We start from the raw sequence: 20,272 nt of genomic DNA on the forward strand, positions 1-20,272 counted from the left end.
AACAACTCCGGAGGTGTGAGGCAAATGTGCAAAACACAAAATCACCAATGATCATGGGGGAAATGTAAGGACACTTTAATACTAAATAACAGTGCTGTCAGTGAACACAACATTCCCCAACATATCTAAGTCTTCAACTAAGATTGTGTATGAGTCTAAATTGCATGTTACTGTTTATTGGGTCTGAACATTAAATAAATAGACTGGAGGAAAGAATCTGGGATTGTGTTCTCCTTGCTTATATATATATATATATATATATATATATATATATATATATATATATATATATATATATATATATATATATATAAAAGCCAACACAGTTTTGTATTCCTGAAGAAAACTGATTTCCTGCGATTACATCAGGTGAAGAGATGCTGAGAAGCTTCTGTGCGGCCATTGACAAGCAGCCCATTCATATCTCCATGCATTTCTATTCATTGACTTTTTTCATGTATTTCATTAAGAAAGGCAAATCAAGAGAGTGCTTTTGTAATGGGAATTTTTTGGTTTTGGAGATAACGTTGTAACTAAGCTCGTGCATGTGGAGTAAGGGGGGTGTAAATGGGTTTTTAGAAGTAAGCCGCAAAGATCTTGTGCAAAAAAAAAAAAAAGAAAAAGAAGAAAGATGCAGCAGAGCGGAGCCAAGCCCATGCGCCTTAACGCGACCGGACAAAGGAAAACAAACCCAGATGTTCTACCAGTGAGGCGCAGCACAAACTGCAGATATGCTGCTGTGACAGCTGCAATTCCACCCAAATAGCCGCAGCTTTGAATTGCAATACTGAGTGTAACGGTGCTGCAGAGTGATCTGGATTCTACTAAGCTAATTCCTGCTCTCTTCAAGTCGTGCATGTGATTCACTTCTCCTGCAAAACCTGACACAGCTCCCTACCTTCCAACGCTTCCAGAATTGACCCACATGCCAGGCCGGGCACTGGAGGTCTAAAGAAAATAAAGGCGAAATGAGCTGCTGTAAGTTGTGAAGAGAGCGCATTCGCTCGAGCCTGTCACAAAGGAAGCATCTTCGCTCGCGCCTCTGCTGAGCCGAAAAGAAGTTTCCCGGATGCTCCAAACTCGCCTGGGACTCTACTGACTCTTCCGCTTTCTCATACAGCTCGTTACAAGCGCGTTTGGACCTGTCGTGTTTGCTGTGTAGGGGGTCGCGCTTAAATGTTATTGTTTCTACAGTTGATTCCGCTCACAACACACGCCCCTCTCGCCCTGCGTCACGCCGACTCAACTGAACACCGAATCAACTGCGTAAGACAAACGGAAGCCAATCAGATGCGCAGCACCGCCCCAAACCGGAGTATATCTCTGGCTCTGTTAACCCGCGGCGTTCCGCAGCGCGTGCACACACACACTCTCAAACACACACTCTCAAACACACACGCACAAACAGCATCTCAAAACACACACACACACACACACACACACACACACACACACACACACACACACACACACACACACACACACAAACAGCTTAATCTCAACACACACACAAACACACGCATGCACACACACATAGACACACAAAACACTCACACACACAAACAGCATAATCTCAAACACACACACACACACACACACACACACACACACACACACACACACACACACACACACATAAACAGCATAATCTCAAAACATCCAGACGCTCAAACACACACACACACCAACACACACACACACACACAAACAGTATAATCTCAAAAGACACACAATCACACACACACAAAATGAGATTATAAAACACAGGTCTGTGTTGCTCTGTATTATAATCACGTCAACTTTCAGTTTTCATGTCAACAGAATGTGTTAAATGAAGAGGAGGTCTGAAAATCATCAGAAACAGAAAAAAGTCTCTGCCTGTCTTGACTCTGAACTCTGTCTTTTCACATGAAACTTTTACACAGTCAATGACTCAAAAACCGATTTCATGTTAATGAAAAAAGAACATGCAATACAAGTGCAACAAATAATTGATTTTAATTGGTAAACTTTGTGACAAGAAAAAGTATTTTTTTTAAAGATGTGTCACAAACGAGAATGAAGTTAAAAGTAGGAATGCCAAAGATTTGTTGATGTATCAAAGTTTTTCTCACTCATTTACCAGACACCCTTATCCAGAGTGACTAACATTTTATTTTATACAACAGAGCAATTGAGGGTTAAGGGCCTTGCACAAGGGCCCAAGAGTAGAGCTGGGATTTGAACTTATGACCTTCCAATCAGAAGTCCAACACCTTAACCACTAGGCTACCTACAGGTACAGTACACCACATCCTGCATCTCACTCCTTGTTGTATAACAAAACATCATTAACAAAACAGCTTAAAATAGAGGCCAGGGATACTCCAGGACCGAACAGTTGCATGCATCTGGGCAGAATTATCAGTAGGCTAAAGTAGGACTGTAGATTGGATCATAAAACAGTATTAATTAAACTGTTAATTTCGAGTTCCAATATTTACAATAACAGCATTGGTACATTTCAATGACTGGATCAAATGCTATACAGATGAAGCTTCTTTAGAGCTTCTTTTTTTTTGGGATGGAGCAAACAAATATTTTGCTATCTTTTTGCCTAAATTGTGAGTTACTCAATAATAATTTCTTGTGTTGTATACCAACTATCAGCACAGCTGCTATCAGCACACTCATCCTGCAGCCTTATTCTGAATCACAGCCATGTTGATATTCAGTACAACAGCTCTCCTGTGTGTGGTATATTAATTAAATATAGACCATGAACATAAAATTGCTTCTTGGCCAAGGTCTTTGCATTAATCTGTCAAATAATTTTTAAATAAAATTAATTTCCTCCAGGAAATTAGCTACACTTCAGACAAGTTTATCAAGCTTTTGTAGTTCTATCTAGTCATTGAGCACAGATTAAGAACACTGACCTCTACTGGTCGACTGGAATATTTCTAAACTGAATTCAAAACAACTTTGATCTGTTTCACTCTACACATTATATCAACTCTTATTTGTATATCAGTGTAACCGCTTTAAATAAAAACAGCGTTTTAGAAAATGCCCATCCTCAATAGTCCTACTGTGAGGCTGTGAACATGCATGAGGTCATAGCCCATAGAGTAACAGCGGTGTCAGTCACAAGCCTGAGCAAGTCGTACACCTCCTATTCCCACACTTCTGTCAATGCAGGCCTTTCCGCCATCCGTCTGAAGCCCAGCTGGACACTAGACGGCAGAGCAGTGCCCAGTGCAGCAGCAGAGCCTGAGAAAGTGATGCCCTCTTGGCCTCTTTGGCTTGTCCAGAGAGAGAGAGAGAGTGGGAGAAGTGGACTGAGTGGCCAAAACAGAGAGTGCATTGGGCATGCTTATGAAAATGGACATGAGAATCTAGGGCTGTCTATAAAAAGTAGTTCAGTCGTGTTGTATTTGGTGTAATGTATGTCACACAGTTTAAATAGGCCATCCAAACTGTGGCAGGCAGAGAGACAGAGAGGCAAATTAGTCTGCCAGATTCCTCTGAATGGATGAGTGGTAAGCCTGAGAAGTATTACAGAATGTCTGCTGGATCAGTTTGTGTCCATACGTGGTGGGAAAACATAGTCTTAGACAGACAGCTGAAACATCTGCAAAACATCCCTCTAAACCATATACTCCTATTTACATAAGCTATATGGGACAACACTAGAAAGACAGCTCCTAAATTGTATTTTTATTCTGATTGTTATTCTGTATGACCTTGCACTTAATACGTTACAAGTTTGAGACAGCAGAGATGTACGAGAGGAAATTGTAAGGAATGAAACAGGGTATACTGTTATAGAAAAATAATCAAGGGGTGGTTTGATTTGACCCATCGTAAAGTAGAAGTTAGGAATTTATATTAATAGCATTTCTGGAATTGTTTAATTCAGTACATAACATTCCTTTAATTCCTTGCCAACTACTTTAAACAAGCTTTTTAAACATTGGTTGTTAGCTCTCATGTTGCAGAACATCCAGGAAACAGATACTGTTATCACTTATGTTAATAAGTGATAGTTAAACCCTCAACTTTCACTTTCTTGGAGTGTTACAGCAAAACCAGTAAGCAAGAAGTCCTTTGTTCTGTGCTGACATGAGAGATTCCTTCTTAAAATGTTACATAAATGTCTCCTTAGAGAATGTTTCACCAGATCAATGGTTATACTCTTTTCTGAGTAATGGTTAAAAATCAATACATTTTGAAGAGTGGGGGTTCATTTAAGTACAAGTGTTAATTTGAGTGTGGTTTTAATTATGGGATAATATAATTGAACTGAATTAGTTTGGTTTTATTTAAAATAAATTCTTGGTTATAAAAAATACACATCCCATTTTGGATACACCCATCCTCTGGTATTTATTACAGCCACAAACAAACACACACACACACACACACACACACACACACACACACACACACACACACACACACACACACACACACACACACACACACACACACACACACAAACACACACTTAACATCCCTCCACTGCAGACTCCCCAGGCACTGAAGGGGCAGGCAGGCTGACAGCAGGGTTGTGAGCTAAATCGGGCAAAGGAGACAGCAGACATTTAGGGCGCCACAGCTGTACTGAGCCACTCGTATGTCCCCAATTCACAAACTGTAAACTAGCCTTAAACTGTCACATGCTTCACACCTACTCCTCCTCTAACACTCCTCACTAAGTTTTCAGCCATGCTGTCTGGAAGCTCATCCTCGATACAGTGGTCACGGTGCATCATAGCTCTACAGTGGTGATGCATGTTTTAATTGTTGTCCTCTAAACATGAGATAAACAGCCATCTTTCCCACTATTTCAAGAGTTACAGGGAAGGTAATGTGGTATCAAAGGATGGCATAATATGTGTGCAGCTTGTGAGTACACACACTCTAGTGTGTGTACAGAACATCAAAATGAGATAAGACCAAAGAAACGTTCGAGATAAAAAAAAAAGGAAGAAGAGGGAAAATATGTAGGAAACAGACACAGGACAGGGTTTGTGAAAAAAGGAACGGAAAGAGGACAGAGGTAGAGGAGGGTAGAAAATATTTGGAGCACAAAGAGACTGTAGAGAGAAAGAGTGACAGTAGAGGGTGTGAAAGAACAAGGCAGAGACAGCAGAAAAGACGGAGGCTGAAAAACTAAGGTGGCCCACACAGGAAACGTGAAGGAGGAACAAAGAAACTGTAGAGATAAACAGGGGAGAGGCTGGAAGAGAGAAAGCAATAAAAATAGTGGCAAAGGCATGAGATGAACAGAACTCTACTTTGCTTGTTTTCTCTATATTATCTCATCACGGCAGGGACAGGTCACGGCATCTTATCTATGCAGCACTTCAAGCTCTCCAAGTATGTTGGCACTGCAAATACAAACCTGTTATATCATGTGTGATCTACATATTGCTCTTATTTAAGTATGGACATCAGGCTGAAACATTATAGGATGTGTTTTTCCTCAAAACAGTGTAAATTGTATGACTATTATATTATTACTCGATGAACTTCCACTAAATAAATTGTGTATTGTTGTGAAATGTTCATTTTGGTTATGTTGAATGTGAAAGGTTTGTAGATTCAAACCTGTTACGTCACTTAGGCAGCATGGGAAGCCATGTGCAGTTTGCATCATTATTTTCCCTGAACGCGTTTCTGAGAAGTGTGCTGCTGGACTGGGTCTTGGTGGTGAAGTGGGGCAGATGTTTGCTGAAAAGTGCTATTGGCTTGGGTGACATGTTGCAGGTGCTTGTGAGCACTGTCAGCACACAGCAAAACACAAACACACGTACCCACACTCAGATAACTCTGGCATTTAAAAAATCATCCTCACTCTCTTTAATGCATGCACTTGAATTCACACGCACACAGATCCTGCCAGCATACATAGTCAGTCGCCATATCCTGACCGCAGTTCCCTGTTCTTAAGAGCAGGAGATCATGATATTGGAGAACGAAGTCCTGCTGTTACCCCTAAAGCGGTGTCTTCCCTGAGCTCCAGTACTAATAAACAAAACCTGTTTTACTTCCAGCCTCGCATAATCCCACTTTGATTCATTGCTTCAGAGGCTAAGCAAAGAATTATGCTAGGTTATTGAGGTAGAGCAGGGTCAGCAGATGCTCCTCACTCTTCAGTAGCTTAAAGCTTTTTTGATGTGGATGGAAATGGAATGAAACTGACAGAGTGGCAGGAAAGGCTGGAGATTCAGGGGTCATCTGGGTTTATTGGACGTCTGAAAATTAACCTTCCACTTGCAGTTGTCATCTTACTAGTGTTCCTATTTAAACATTGGACAAAACACCAAACACCAGAGATAAGATACTAGACTTAACTGTAAAACTCTGGTCTAATCTGTTTAAACTGTTTTTTGTTGATCATTTTAACCATCATGAACAAGACACTGAATTAAATCTAATGACGTCAGAATTCCTATCTGTGTTTGCTTTACCGCAATCAGCTTTTTTATAGCAGGTCAGCTTTTCTACTTTATGTTTGTACCTATGAGGGGAATGGAAAGATACAGAGGCACATGCACTTTAGCTAATATTCTCAGCTGGACGTTTCACAGAGGTTAAACATGAGGTTCTTTAACCCACCCGCTCAAGTGAAGAGGCTAATCTCATTAAGTCTTCACCCAGCTGCTCCAGTGCCAAGGCTTAATCACAGGATTGCGCTATGGTTGAGTACCTGAACATCTGATTTACAGTGCCAGCCTCTTTAAGGCTTAAGGCTAATTTGTCTGTGGATGAGCTGAGTTCAGATACAGTGCATATGTACAAATATAATACTGGTCTGATTTGTCATAATAAAGAAGCCAGTGGAAACAACGTAAAGCAAATGGAAACATAATAATATAGGTACTTGCTTTATGTTGCAAATACACACAGCATACTTTATATTGCAGAAACACAGAGCGAACAATTGCATGATCCTTTATTCCCCATTTTAAAATGCTTTTCTTGTCCAAACTTGTGCATAAGACACCAGCAGGATTCACAGAACTATGAATACACATTCAAATGTACCTGGTTTAAGCTGTTCAATCCAAAAAACTGTAATGAGAAAAACAAAAGAAGAGAATCCTGCAAATCCTGTATTAGCATTTGAACTCTGTATTTTACAGCCAGGCTTTGTTAATGAGTGTCTTGAGGTGCAGGACAGGGTGCTGTTACCAGGCATTTGCACTTGTGTGCTAGTTGCAGGAATGTTGGAATCTACTTGAGCTGTCAGAGTTTCGGATAAATCTTCACAAACCCTCACACGTTGATGGGTAAACACTTCAGGCTGGAAGAGCCAACTGAATTAGCACAGAGAGCAGATATAGGAACGAAGGAAAAATTTGAGTCTGTAATTTAAATGTCAATTATTTGATAAAAGCTGAAAATAAATTTACAGATGGTTTCTCTTTAATTTACAGATGGTTTCTGTTTACTTCATAATCAGCAGCAAGTGGAATTTAATCCCAATGAACACTAATTAGGGCACACCTAATGCAACATATCTTGCATTCCTATGTTATGTAAAAAAAAATATGAAGAGACAGGGAGTGGAGAAGGTATACAGAAGGGGTGGATTGAACAAACAGGTTGATCAAATACAAGGCTGTGCCAGGGTAAACACCTCATGAGCTCAAGCTGCAGTCACAGCAGGCCAAGCTGGGATCAGGCGGTCCACCTCTGGGGGAGCAGAGGAATGCCGCAGGGCTGTACACAAGGCCCGCATTAATTCTACACTGCATGCAGCTTGGAACCACAGTCAGAGAGAGAGAAAGAGAGAGAGAGAGAGAGAGAGAGAGAGAGAGAGAGAGAGAGAGAGAGAGAGAGAGAGACACCTCACTTTAACAAAGACATTCTCTATGTCAATTCCATTACTGAGATGCACTTATAGCCCATAGAACTGTCATCGTAGCGTAGGCTGGGGGTTAGAGCAGAGAAAAGTGAAAAAGCTAGCTAAAGAGAAGAAGGAAGGCTACTGTTTCTTTTCTACATCTGTCTCTCTTTCCCTCAGTTATTGACACTGTTGCTCCCTTTGTCTGTACTTCTCTCCGTTTTTCTCTCTAGCTGAGAATTTCTGTGTTTCTGACACTATCTCTTTTGGGACATGGGCTTTCAATGCAAACAGGAAGAGGCTTTTTGACTGTGTGACAGTGGGCTGTTGCCTGGGTGATGATGTAACACTTATGGAATGCATGCTTACAATGTGTAAATGTGGAGCATAAACATCTAATAAGCACAGAATATCATGGATAATAATATACATGTAATAATGTGTGCATACATCCATTACAACTAGCACAAAAACAGTAGGCATGGGGTAAGCACACACAACCACACACATCCTGCCTTGTGCCCTGAAGAACATTTCTGAAAAGCAATGGAAAAATCTATACTGTTGTTAGCTACATGCTCATCACCAATAGGCACCAAGCAGCCATCAGTGATGGAAAAAAGTACACTGACACGAGGGACTATGTGTGCTCTATAAAAAACAGACTCTTTTTACACGTCATGTGCAGATAAATTACTGTAGAGTGGATATCTAGCTTTATATTTATTAAGTTATCCTATCATTGATTTGTTTCAGTTTATTTAGTCACAACTTTCAACACATCATTTATGAAAGTTGGCTAAAGTGACCTTGCCTACATTTAAAGTGCTGAGAAAAACAATTCATGTCTGGAGTGTGAACAAAATCCATCCGGTAAGCGGCAGTTCTGCAGACACCTTGTTGATGAGAAAAGTCACAGAGACAAGAGGCTACGGTAACTCAAATAACCACTCTTTAAAGAGTAGAAAAGCATCTCAGAACAAACATCTTGCGGTTTATGCTAAAACAGCTGAAGACCACATCAAGATTTCAATCCTGTCACCCGAGAACAGGAGTCTGAGTCTATTCTGTCAGAGCCTCATTGGAAGTGGACGGATCTTGACTTGAGATAAAGATTTAAAAAAACATCCATCTTACAGTTCTAACTATTATGTCTTGACTTTATCTGAATCATGGTATTGCATTGTACTGCTGTTGATTACTGTTTGCTGAACAGAACACTGTAACGCACAAAGCAAAATGCATTTTATTGTAAGCATTAGAAATGTTATGTGCCTTGTTTTGATGGCACATTTCTGAAAAGGGCTGTGATGGCAGCCTCCCAGTTTCAACTGTTTAGATGTATTAAACAAATGCCACTCTAGCAACTCCCAGCTTGAAGCAGCCAGCCAAGAAACAATTGATCAAGCAAAACATAACCTGTGGATCAGGGTTTGCAAGTATAATCATACTGTATCTGTGCATTTTGTTTTGCAGACAAATGAGGTCTGTATTATGCAGTTTCAGAAAAGACATGTCTATTCAGTTGCATTTTAATTCCATTACAATCGTCTAACACTGTTTGAATGACGACTCTATGGGTGTCTTGCATTGCAGACAGCAGACAGCAAGAAAACAAATGTGTTTTTGTACCATACACATGTGATTGGCAAACTAAGTTTAATCGTTGAGCAAGATGTTAACGTAGTTACTGTCTCTCACTTACTGTAGGCAGCATAACTGATAGAACAAAACATCCGGGATTCAAGTATAGAAAGAAAAGGCCAAAAAATATATTTATGCGTTTTGCTACTTGTAATGTTCTGCACTCCACAACCCCACCCCCCACACTCATACTGTATGAATACATACAAGGTGTTAATGGGGCTGCTTAATTCTGTTTTAATGAGTCCAACACCTCAAGACAGCTTTATGAAAACTTATTAAAAGTCAGACAAAAAATTATGCACTCAACTTCAACGTCTTGAGATGCAACAACGACACAAGCATTGTTTTACCAAAATCACAACAGAGAATGATTTTGTGGCCCTTCATTGAAGATGTTGTCTTCACTCCTAGTGTTGCTTTTGGATCTGATCCCTCTCACTCCCACTGACTTTACATAAGCTCTGTAAGCCCAAAACTTGATCTCTGGATACTTGATCTCTGTCTACTCCCTGAAAGTGTCTCGCAAGCTGCCCTTCCATGCTGTGTTTCTGGGTCAGTATCATCTCCCCATATGTATGAGAAGTAGAAGTAGGAGTAAGTAGAACATCTGGACTTGGACAATGATACCCAGAGGTTTTCATAAAAAGTTGTGCAGCATTTTTTGCTACAGAGTCCATTCATTGTCTTTCCCATGTGTGAGTGAGTGGGTGAGATGAGAGTGAGTGAGTGAGCGAATAGATAATGCTTATGTTCAAACTTGTATCTCAATTATTGGAATTGATGAGTCATTATTCATCAGTTGATTCATGATTCATCAGTTCCAAACACTGAGATAAGGGTTTCAATAATCGCTTTTTACTGGTCAGGGTGCAGCCAGAGCATACAGAGGAAAGACCATACATACACACACTTACATAGTGAGAATATGACTAGCTAACTAATTAGTTTTCTGTGTTTAGGGATTACAGGGAGTGCAGTGATCACTGTGTTTGTGCAGAAAGTCGATTACTTCCATCTTTTTGATTCAAATATTAATTCACCTTGCCTTTTCTTATTGTTGTCACAATGTGGTAAAGTGTTACAGTATTATTTTTATATCTCCAAAATGGTACTGAGTAGTGTTGGCATCCAATCAAGCAAATTTGCCTGGGAACGTAAAGCAAACATTGAACACTCGCTGGAGCTGACAAGCTTGCTTCTTTAAAGCTAATGACCTGATTAACTGGTTCAGGTGTGTGCGATCAACGATGGAAATCAATTGTAAACTGTGTATCCCTCGATGAAAGGTCAAATACAACAGTACTGTAGTTCATAAACACACCACAATGCAGTGCCCTTGTGTTTGTGGAATAGATTCTGAGTGCTGATCCTGTCGAGGATGGGATAGGGTTGTTTGCTGGAATTAAACTCTAAAAAAAAAAGGAGAAATTAAACAACAATAATCTTTAAAGACAGAGTTGCAAAAAACAAGTTGGGTGATTTTTAAGAAGTCATGTTTAAAAGAAGCACAAGGACAAAAAGAAACAGATAGAAGAAACAGATGTTAGAACTGATAGTGAGCGCTACCTGGATGCGGTGCTAACAATCAGTTCTAACATCTGTTTCTCCTATCTGTGCTCCTTTCTAGTTCTTTTTGTACTTGTGCTTCTTTTAAACATGACTTCTTAAAAATCACCCGACTTGTTTTTTTTTTTGCAACTCTGTCTTTAAAGTTGATTGTTGTTCAATTTCTCTTTCTTTTAGAGTTTAATTCCAGCAAACAACCCTATCCCATCCTCAACAGGATCAGCACTCAGAATTTATTCCTCTTTCCATTCCTCTCTTCCTTTCCTACTATCTCTTTATCGCTCTTATGTCACTCTATTACCCATGGTGCCCTGGCACCAGTTCTTTGCACATGAACTCGTCTTTCTTTCAAAAACAACTTTGGGTGCAGCCAAGAGAAAAAAAAACATTGGACATTGTTTTTCTCTTTTAATTGCCTTGCTCTGGTGCAGATGAATATCATGCGCTTTTTTTGTTGTTGTTTTTTGTTTTGTTTTTTTTAGGATGGAGGGGTGGGGGTGATGGGATCGTTCATTTATTACTGTGTGCAGATGAACATGCAACACATGTTGCAAGGCAGAATGGCAGCTTACAGAATGCATACTTCCAGGTGTTTCTAAGCATATTTCTACACCACCTTGCATGTCTGTGTAGGTTTTTTAAGCCAAATGGGAATTGCCTTGATTTAGATGGCATGTTGCCCTGTTAGGCAGACTGGAATGCAGATATCGGTCACCCAACCCCCACTTCCGTAAGAGCGGTATGAAGTTTAAGGGGAGAGAGATATTGCTCAATACCCAGAGCCCCAGAGTCTTATAAGGTTCCCAGCTGTGCTGAGCTGGCCAGCTCTTCTGTGCTTGAGAAGCCTGGAATGTTAGGAGCGTGAGCTCTCTAGAAAGCTCAAGTCACCAACAACAATGTCACTGAAAAAAGGAGACACAATGGAGGTGGCAGGAAGCACACAAGGAAAGTACTGCCTCACCGAGGCAAAGAAGCTTTCTCATCCATTGAAGCTTGCTCGTGAACTGACAGGATAGACCTCTGGCCAGGAACACTCAGTGTGATTAATTTTAGATACGTCAATAAACACCAAAAAATAATTTCTATTATAAATAAAATTTTCTATGATAAATACTAAAAAGCATTTTAATACAATACTCAGAAATGTATGATTGGAAAAAAAAAGGGCAGTGAAGAAAAATCAAGCGGAAACTGGGCCCAGAATAGTGTTTATGCAGCTGTGTTAGTTACCCAAAAAGAAAAATAGCCTATAGCCTAACTTTAGAGAGTGTACAAATCTGCCCAAGCTTGAAGAATTTGCCACCAACAGAATATAAACAGTGAAACCCTAATGTGCACCTCTAATGTAATTTAACAAGTAAAATCGTATCTAAGTTGAATCCAGGAAAGGCTGATAAACTTACTTAAATTGCTCTTAGAGTCACAGTCCAAACTGAATACAAGTCCCAGGTTGGATGTTCTGCAGTGTATCAGTCGACAAACAACGAAACAGACAGTAGATACTGAGGAGCTAAACTTCTTTACTCTCAGATAACACACCCACAGTTGGTACACTTTACCAGACCATTACACAGCATATGCAATAGGGCACGCCTGTTGGATTCTGACTTCCACAACATGACAAACTAATACATCCCAATTACTTTGGCACATATTTAAAACATAGGCTGTCCTAAAGTTAAAAACAAAACAAAACAACAGTCTTATATCTATGCGTCACACCCACACACACCCACACACACACGCACGCACGCACGGACGCGCACAGATACCTTAACCACTGAGAAACAACGCGCTTTGTGCATTGGCATAAATTCAATCAAAAACACAATAACAACCTCAAACAGTTTTAGATCTAAGGTTTAAATCTATGTGATTCAAGGGATCCACGTGTGCGCTCGAATAGGAGAATCCGCGCTGGCAACTAGAATACAAACTTGGGAAGAAGTCAAACTACATTCGGTCTTTCTCTTTCTCTTTCTCTTTCTCACCCTGAAGCAAAACTCACCAAAGACTTACCTTCAGTGCAAAGCTCTCAGTTTGGAGGAATTGATGATGCTTATGATGCTTGATCTATTTCTCCATCAAGCCAAGAGAGGAGTTTATTTAAGACTCTTTAGAGTCAGAAGCAACTTGCTGAAAATCCTAAAAAAAAAATTAAAAAAAAAAAAACCCGATGCAACGTTACAGCGGATGCACAAAAAGAGCGTCTTGTGTTGCGTTGTGATGCGTTGTGTTGTGTTGCGTTGTGATGCGTTGTGTTGCGTTGCGTTGTGATGCGTTGTGTTGCGTTGCGTTGCGTTGTGTTGTGGTCTCTGGTGCTGATGCGAGCTGCCTCGGCCACCCTGGAGTTGTTGTTTCTGTGCTTTTAAAACAGATTTTATAAAGTTAGTACCCCAAACTTTCTTGCATGCACAGACAACTGAATTGTGATCAGAATTTAAGTTCTTATATTGGAACTAATTTACAATCTAAAAATAGTTCTTTCCATTGTATCCGTGAATGATGTGCTGTTTAAATGCAAGTTACTATTTAGAATTTTTCCTAACTTTTAACAGTTTGCATTACTCATTATCTTACTACAGGCCTATAGAGAGGCAGTATGTAAGGTTCGGACAGCCGCCTTTACACTCACCGTGTCGCGTGCAGCTCCGCGTCTGGGATGCTGTCTCGAGCCTCTCGCGCTCATGTCAACGCTTCGCTCGAACACGTCAGCGGATATCAGACAGCGCTGTGACGTCGGACGCGGTTGCGACCCTCTGACACACCCACTCATTCATAAAGAATCGAGCAGCGGTGTTACTGCAGCTCCTCCAGATCGCACGGTGACTGTTGCGTGCTCGTGCAGCAGGAAATCTGCCCCCCAAAAAACTAACAAAACAAACAGAGAGAGAGAGAGAGAGAGAGAGAGAGAGAGAGAGAGAGAGAGAGAGAGAGAGAGAGAGAGAGAGAGAGAGAGAGCGCACAACAGACAAAGCCAGCATGTAACATGGGGGATGCAGTAAGCATGCCATAATTACAAATGTACATTTGATCTAGATCACCACTGGGTCTGTGATGAACCACTTTTCCCATTAGGGCTGTTTTCAGATATAATTCTTTTTAAATGGAACATACTGATTACAATTTGACCTAAAAGAAAACTAACTGCAAATGGCCTTTTCGTGTCCAAAATACAGCTGGACTCAAAAGGGGACTTGATTATCTTTCTGGAAATCTTCTTGGGATTTGATTATCTTTCTTTACACCATGACTTCATCACCATAGTTTAAAGGTGAATAAGGTCTAACATTGAATAGTGTTATTAAATAAGTTTTTTGTTTGTTTGTTTTTTGTTGTTGTTGTTTTTTACGATGCTACAATTTCATATCATCGTTCCAGTCACTGACACAATACTAGTCTACAGTGGCTCTATTGGTTCATTTGTCATATTGCTACCTAACATGACTGACCTTGTTGTTGGACAGCACCTGGAAAACCATTTGAGTGACAGAAAACTGGATTTATGCATGTAGAGTAATTGTCAAGTTGTGAAACAGACTGACATCACATTGTTATCTCAATACACACATATAGTGGACCACAAAACAAACTAATAAGGCTGTCATGTGCTTCCTCCAAGATATATAAACAAATACAATGGCATTTTTTAAACTGCTGCTCATGCTACATCACAGGGCAGAATAATACACTCAGAGAAAAAACTTATACACACATGAGCTCACAAATACCATTGATTGGCTACTATGACTGATTGAAATGGGGAAAAAAATCATTGGTTTTGACATAATCAGAACACCCAGAACAAAATTGCTGGACGATTTGGGAAGCAATTTTCTGTTGTGCAACTAGGGAATCTTACATAAGAATACACTCGAAGACAGTATGGAGTTTGATTCCTCATTTCAAAATAATGACAGTATCAACAATGCCAGAGCTTGTTCCGTCACACCTTCTTTATCAAGTTCAAGGCTGTAGATATCTTCCAGTTCAAATACTCACAAAGATTTCACAAATTCAGACATAAAAAAAAAAAAAAATCAGAGGGGGTAAATAAAGGACCTCGATATGATTTACCTGCAGCTCCTCAGTGATCATGTCATATAAGATATTCTGAACCAAGCAATAATCTCTTTTTTTTCCCCTTAAAAAATGGTGGTTAAGATTTTGTATAGCCACACATCCGAATATATCACCACAAGTTGCCATTGAATGAAGCAGTATTATAGATGAATTCTGCATTGGTTAAATATGCAACAGGTGAGTCTCCAAAGATGACCTTGCTGGACCTGTCAGTGGAGTTCCACTAGGTCTTTAGTGCCATCACAAACATTGCCTCTGACCTGGGAACCCACCAAAGGATATGCACAAAATACCTTAGCTGTGATAAATTCAATTCATTTTAATTAAATATTTTTTTTTGTACAGCACTTTTAACAATGGACATAATCACATAATCAGCTTTACAGAAATACAGATATATAAACCTGCGTATAAACTTAAAAATGTATACATTTATATTTATAATTATAACAATCAAGCCAAAGGTGACAATGGTAAGGAACCACTCCCTGAGATGAGAAAAAGACTATCTTAGTAATATTATCTACATGTGCTTTGAATAAGAGTTTGACTTAAGTCAATAATCATACCAAGGTCATGGAAAGTTGCACATGATGTAACTGAAAGGACATTTAGAGTTACTCTGTAATCAGAAAACTTACTTCTAGCTGCATGTTGTCCTAGTACAAGTACATTTCTGGTTGCTTAGTAGCATTTTGATGAATGTTATTAAGCATTCGGTGTCTAATGTCCTTTACACATTCAATAAATTTGTTTTGATGGCTTTGCTAACATACTGTATACAGTAATTGTGTGTTATCACCATAACAGTGGTGGCATGTACTGTATAGGGGGAAAAGGGGGCTTTTAAGACAACCTTGCAAAGAATAAACATGACCTTAGTATATATTACAATATACAAAATAACAATCAATAAACAAGTGAGGAGACAATAGGCAATGATTCTCCAAATTTCAAGAACATTTTCTAGTCTCTCAAGAAAAATAATATGATCAGTGGTGTCAAAAGCTTAATAACATATGCCCGGATTCTGTTTGTCGACTTCAGTTCGGCTTTTAATACTATAATTCCTGAAATTCTCCACTCCAAACTCCTAAGGCTCACTATACCCCCTTCCATCTGTCAGTGGATCACCAGCTTCCTGACAGACAGGAAACAACAGGTGAGACTAGGAGGTGTCACCTCCAGCATTGGGACAATCAGCACTGGCACTCCACAGGGATGTGTCCTCTTCCCACTTCTATTCTCCCTCTACACTAATGACTGCACTTCAAGTGACCAAACTGTTAAACTCCTGAAATTTGCAGATGATACTACGCTCATCGGTGTCATCCAAGATGGCGATGAGTCTGCATACCATCAGGAGGTGAAGCGGCTGGTGCTATGGTGCAGTCAGAACAGTCTAGAGCTAAACACCCTCAAAACTGTGAAGATGATAGTGGACTTTAGGAAAGACCCCACAACACTACTCCCCCTCACAACATCCAACAGCCCAGTGTCATCTGTGGAGGATTTCAAGTTTCTGGACACTACCATTTCCCAAGACCTGAAATGGGAGTCTAACATAAACTCCATCATCAAAAAGGCCCAGCAGGGGATGTACTTTCTATGTCAATTAAGGAAGTTTGGTCTGCCACAGGAGCTGTTGATGCTGTTCTACACTGCAGTCCTTGAATCTGTCCTGTGCACATCCATCACCATCTGGTTTGATGCAGCAACAAAACAGGACAGAAACAGACTGCAACAATCAGTAAAAACAGCAGAAAAAATAATTGCCCCAGAACACAGAACCAGAAACCGGGCAGGAAAAATCACTACTGACCCTTCGCTCCCTGGTTACATCCTCTTTCAGCATCTCCCTTCTGGCAGGCGCTACAGAACTTTGCTTACTAAAACTGCTAGACACAGGAACAGTTTCTTTCCCCATGCAATAACCCTGATCAACAACTCACCATAATTATATTAACTGCTTCATATCTACTGTATAAGTACTGTATATATTACATCTGTATATATTACACACACTACTGCTGCTATGTATTGTACAAAAAGCATAATATTGCACAGTATTGTTATTTGCACTCCCACACTTTATGTACATAACTGATCGTTCATATTTTATATTCATATTTAATACTCAATCTGTCTATATTGGATCTCATCATCTGCATTGTCTTGTATAGTTTGTATAGTATAGTGTTATTTATGTCTGTACTTTTGAGAGTCAAAAACAGCTGGAACCAAATTCCTTGTGTGTGTCAACACACTTGGCCAATAAATTTGATTCTGATTCTGATTCTGATTCTGAAAAGCTGCACACAGTGATTAGATGCCAGTACTAAGTTATTTACGACTTTAAGCAGCACTGTCTATGATCAGGCCAAAATTCCTGAGTGATAGATTTCATGAACGTTATTTATATGTAGGTACTATAAGCCTAAAACTGCTGTGCTTCAACCTTTCCTAGGATTCTAGAAAGGACAGGTTTGATATTGAATTGGAGAGCTGAGAGGGGTCGGGTTTTTTAATCAGGGGAAGGATAACTGTAGGATTTTTGGGTACACAGGCAGTGCCAAGGCAATAAAAAATTGTATTATTTTTAAAAAAGGATTGATTGCTTCTGTTAGTATCTGTTTAAAGAAATCGGTATGTATAGGCTCAAATACACAAGGTGAATATTTTGATCGTCTGTGCTTAAATAAATCTCTTTTTCTTCCCTAATATTTTCAAATTTGTCTTTGAAATATTCATGAAGTCACTGCTACTACATTTTGATTGTGTGTGTGCCTCTGTGGTTAATTCTTCCTAATTAACTTTGTTACAGAATTAAATAAGTATCTAGGATTCTTTTTATCTTTTATTAGGATGGAGAGATACACTGATCCGGCAGCACTAGGGGTGTTTCTATAACTCATGCTCTCTTTCCATGCAGTTTAGAATACTTGCAGTTAATTTACATTTTACTAGCAATTCATTTATGTTCTAATTTTAAAGTGTGTGTGATCATTATATCAGGATAAAACTATGGAAAAGATCAGGTAATGATCTCAGATTGTTTCAGACTGGGGAATTGTGACTATTTTATGTGTCAACTGTTATGAGTGGCTCCTATTGCATCCGCAATGTGGGTTTTTGCGAATTATCAAAATGAGCATTAATCTTCAACATTTACCACTTTGCCTGAAGTAACACCCAGGTTTAAGATAAAGTCCGCAAATCCATAGTATTATATTATTTAATAAAAGTTAAATAAAATTCATGAAAGAAATGACTGAATCCCAGGTTTGGGGATTATTTATCATATCTTATGTTTGCTCAGAGATTCATTTACTCATTGTGTTCCACCATTTTCAGTCACACGTTTCTCAGGTGAACTAAACACCCATTACATAAGGTTATTACAAAACAAATTATACTATAGAAATATATATATATCTTGTGTCTGTATAAGAGTAGTCATGAATCTAAGCCTTCAGCCAATATATAATATGTAATACACTGAAAGTACGTTGTAGATTGTAAACAGCAGCTTGATAAAATTATTAACCTTGCTATAAAAATCAAAATGAGAGTTGATGAATGGCATTATGGAATATGTATGGATGTCATCATTCTTACATTATTGCAGTGCATTTTTAAATATATTCAAGAATTCACTCTCATATTTCCTCCTCACTTTCAGGAAAACTGTTTATGATTGGCTAATGTCACTGAAACATTGAAAATATCTGCCTACATCTTATTCTGTGTTGAAAAAGTATAACATTTTTACCAAACTGTGAATTTTTATGACAAACCAATATCTCTGCTTTTGTTTTTTGTGAAAAAGCTATGGGCTTTGGTCAGTTGGTGCCAGATTCGTAGTCAGTCTATGGCCTTGTTTCTTGCTGGCTATGCATAGGATCATGCACCGCTGACTGTTTTTTATTTCAAAGTGTTTTGCCTAGCACTTTTTTTCCCAGGCTTATACTCAATGCCATTGGTGTGGCTGGGGCAAAGTGGACAATAATGACAAATGCAATGCAGTCACGGCATATCACTCTCTTTCTCTCTTAGTGGGTCAGAAAGGCCTAGCATAGGCTGATTCAAACAAACCAGACCCAGTTTTTTTTTTTTTAACTAACCACATAAATGGATTGAAAGGTTAAGTTCGGCCAGATCAGTTTTCTTTCATTGACTCTCAAACTAACTCAATGCTCAGCATATTGTGGCATAGAGCCATTATCCAAACAGATCCACCCCACAAAGACCTGCTACTGAAGTGCCAATTGAGCTTGAACAATTGCTCACAAAGGCAGCCCTCAGTCTGAACCTTGGTGGTCACTGTTAGTCATATTTAGATATTTAACGTTATACTCCATATTGTTATGTCTGTATCTGTATATGGATGTACAGACAAAATTGGTGAAGCCTTCACTGGAAACACTGGAAAAAACCCTGCGATAAAAATTACTGTCAAAAGTACTGTCATCATGGTCTGTGAATTCTGGCTTTGACAGAATTCTACAGTAACTAAAGACCACCAATTTAATTCAGCTTCAAACCTGAATATTTGCTCATACACATATAAAAGTAAAAACCTCCCACTCACATGACTTTTTTGTTCTTAATCCAAGTACACACCACTAATCTCAACCAGATGCCCTTAAAACTTTCTGGGGGGAAAATGTATTTGGTTACATCACTAACTTATACCAACATTCAGAAGTTAGCGAGGTTGTCTGGATGTCAAAGTTCTTGCTTAAACTTCCATATAGTAAGCTGTCACACAGTCACACAGTTTGTTAAAGTGTAGTTTTGGAGGACAAGGTCAGGACTACTATGAAAATAGTTAGAGCTGTGTGGTATGTGTTCATGCATAATTAGGTGTCCAACAATAGGTGTCCTGTTTATCATGAAAGCATTACTGCTTGGGCTAAAGTAACTACTTCTTTTCTCAAACCCACATATAGACTCACCTTAGAATCTAGTTCTTCTTTGGTGACTCAACGTCTGCCTCCTGGCCTACATTGTCTTGGCTTACTTAGGTGTCATAAATCTTTTGGACTTTTATTATGTGTTGGAAAGCTGGCAAAACTTGTGTGAAATAAAAACATAAAAATAGGAGAAACAGGGAGAGGAAGAGAGGGAGAGAGAAGG

At 39.3% G+C, this 20,272-nt stretch overlaps 1 protein-coding gene across 4 annotated transcripts in view; it reads right to left on the reverse strand.

The window, feature by feature from the left end:
- The window catches only part of rhobtb4 (Rho related BTB domain containing 4), a 38,032-nt gene extending 24,150 nt beyond the window's left edge, over positions 1-13,882 (reverse strand). The window contains exons 1-2 of one of the 4 annotated variants that reach the window (XM_047818233.1): positions 13,686-13,882; positions 13,070-13,410 (exon numbers count right to left, since the gene is read on the reverse strand). Coding sequence is in view for 1 of the 4 variants with exons in the window: in XM_027138349.2 (XP_026994150.1) it covers positions 899-927 (29 nt within the window). In the remaining 3 variants the exon portion in view is untranslated. Of the gene's footprint in view, positions 1-898; positions 1,289-12,453; positions 12,607-13,069; positions 13,416-13,685 lie in introns of those variants that run through there. The other 3 variants (XM_047818232.1, XM_047818234.1, XM_027138349.2) reach the window with 3 other exon arrangements.
- Between the last annotated feature and the right edge of the window lie 6,390 nt (positions 13,883-20,272).

The sequence above is a fragment of the Tachysurus fulvidraco genome, chromosome 9 (assembly GCF_022655615.1).
Source record: "Tachysurus fulvidraco isolate hzauxx_2018 chromosome 9, HZAU_PFXX_2.0, whole genome shotgun sequence".
Taxonomy (NCBI): Eukaryota; Metazoa; Chordata; class Actinopteri; order Siluriformes; family Bagridae; genus Tachysurus; species Tachysurus fulvidraco.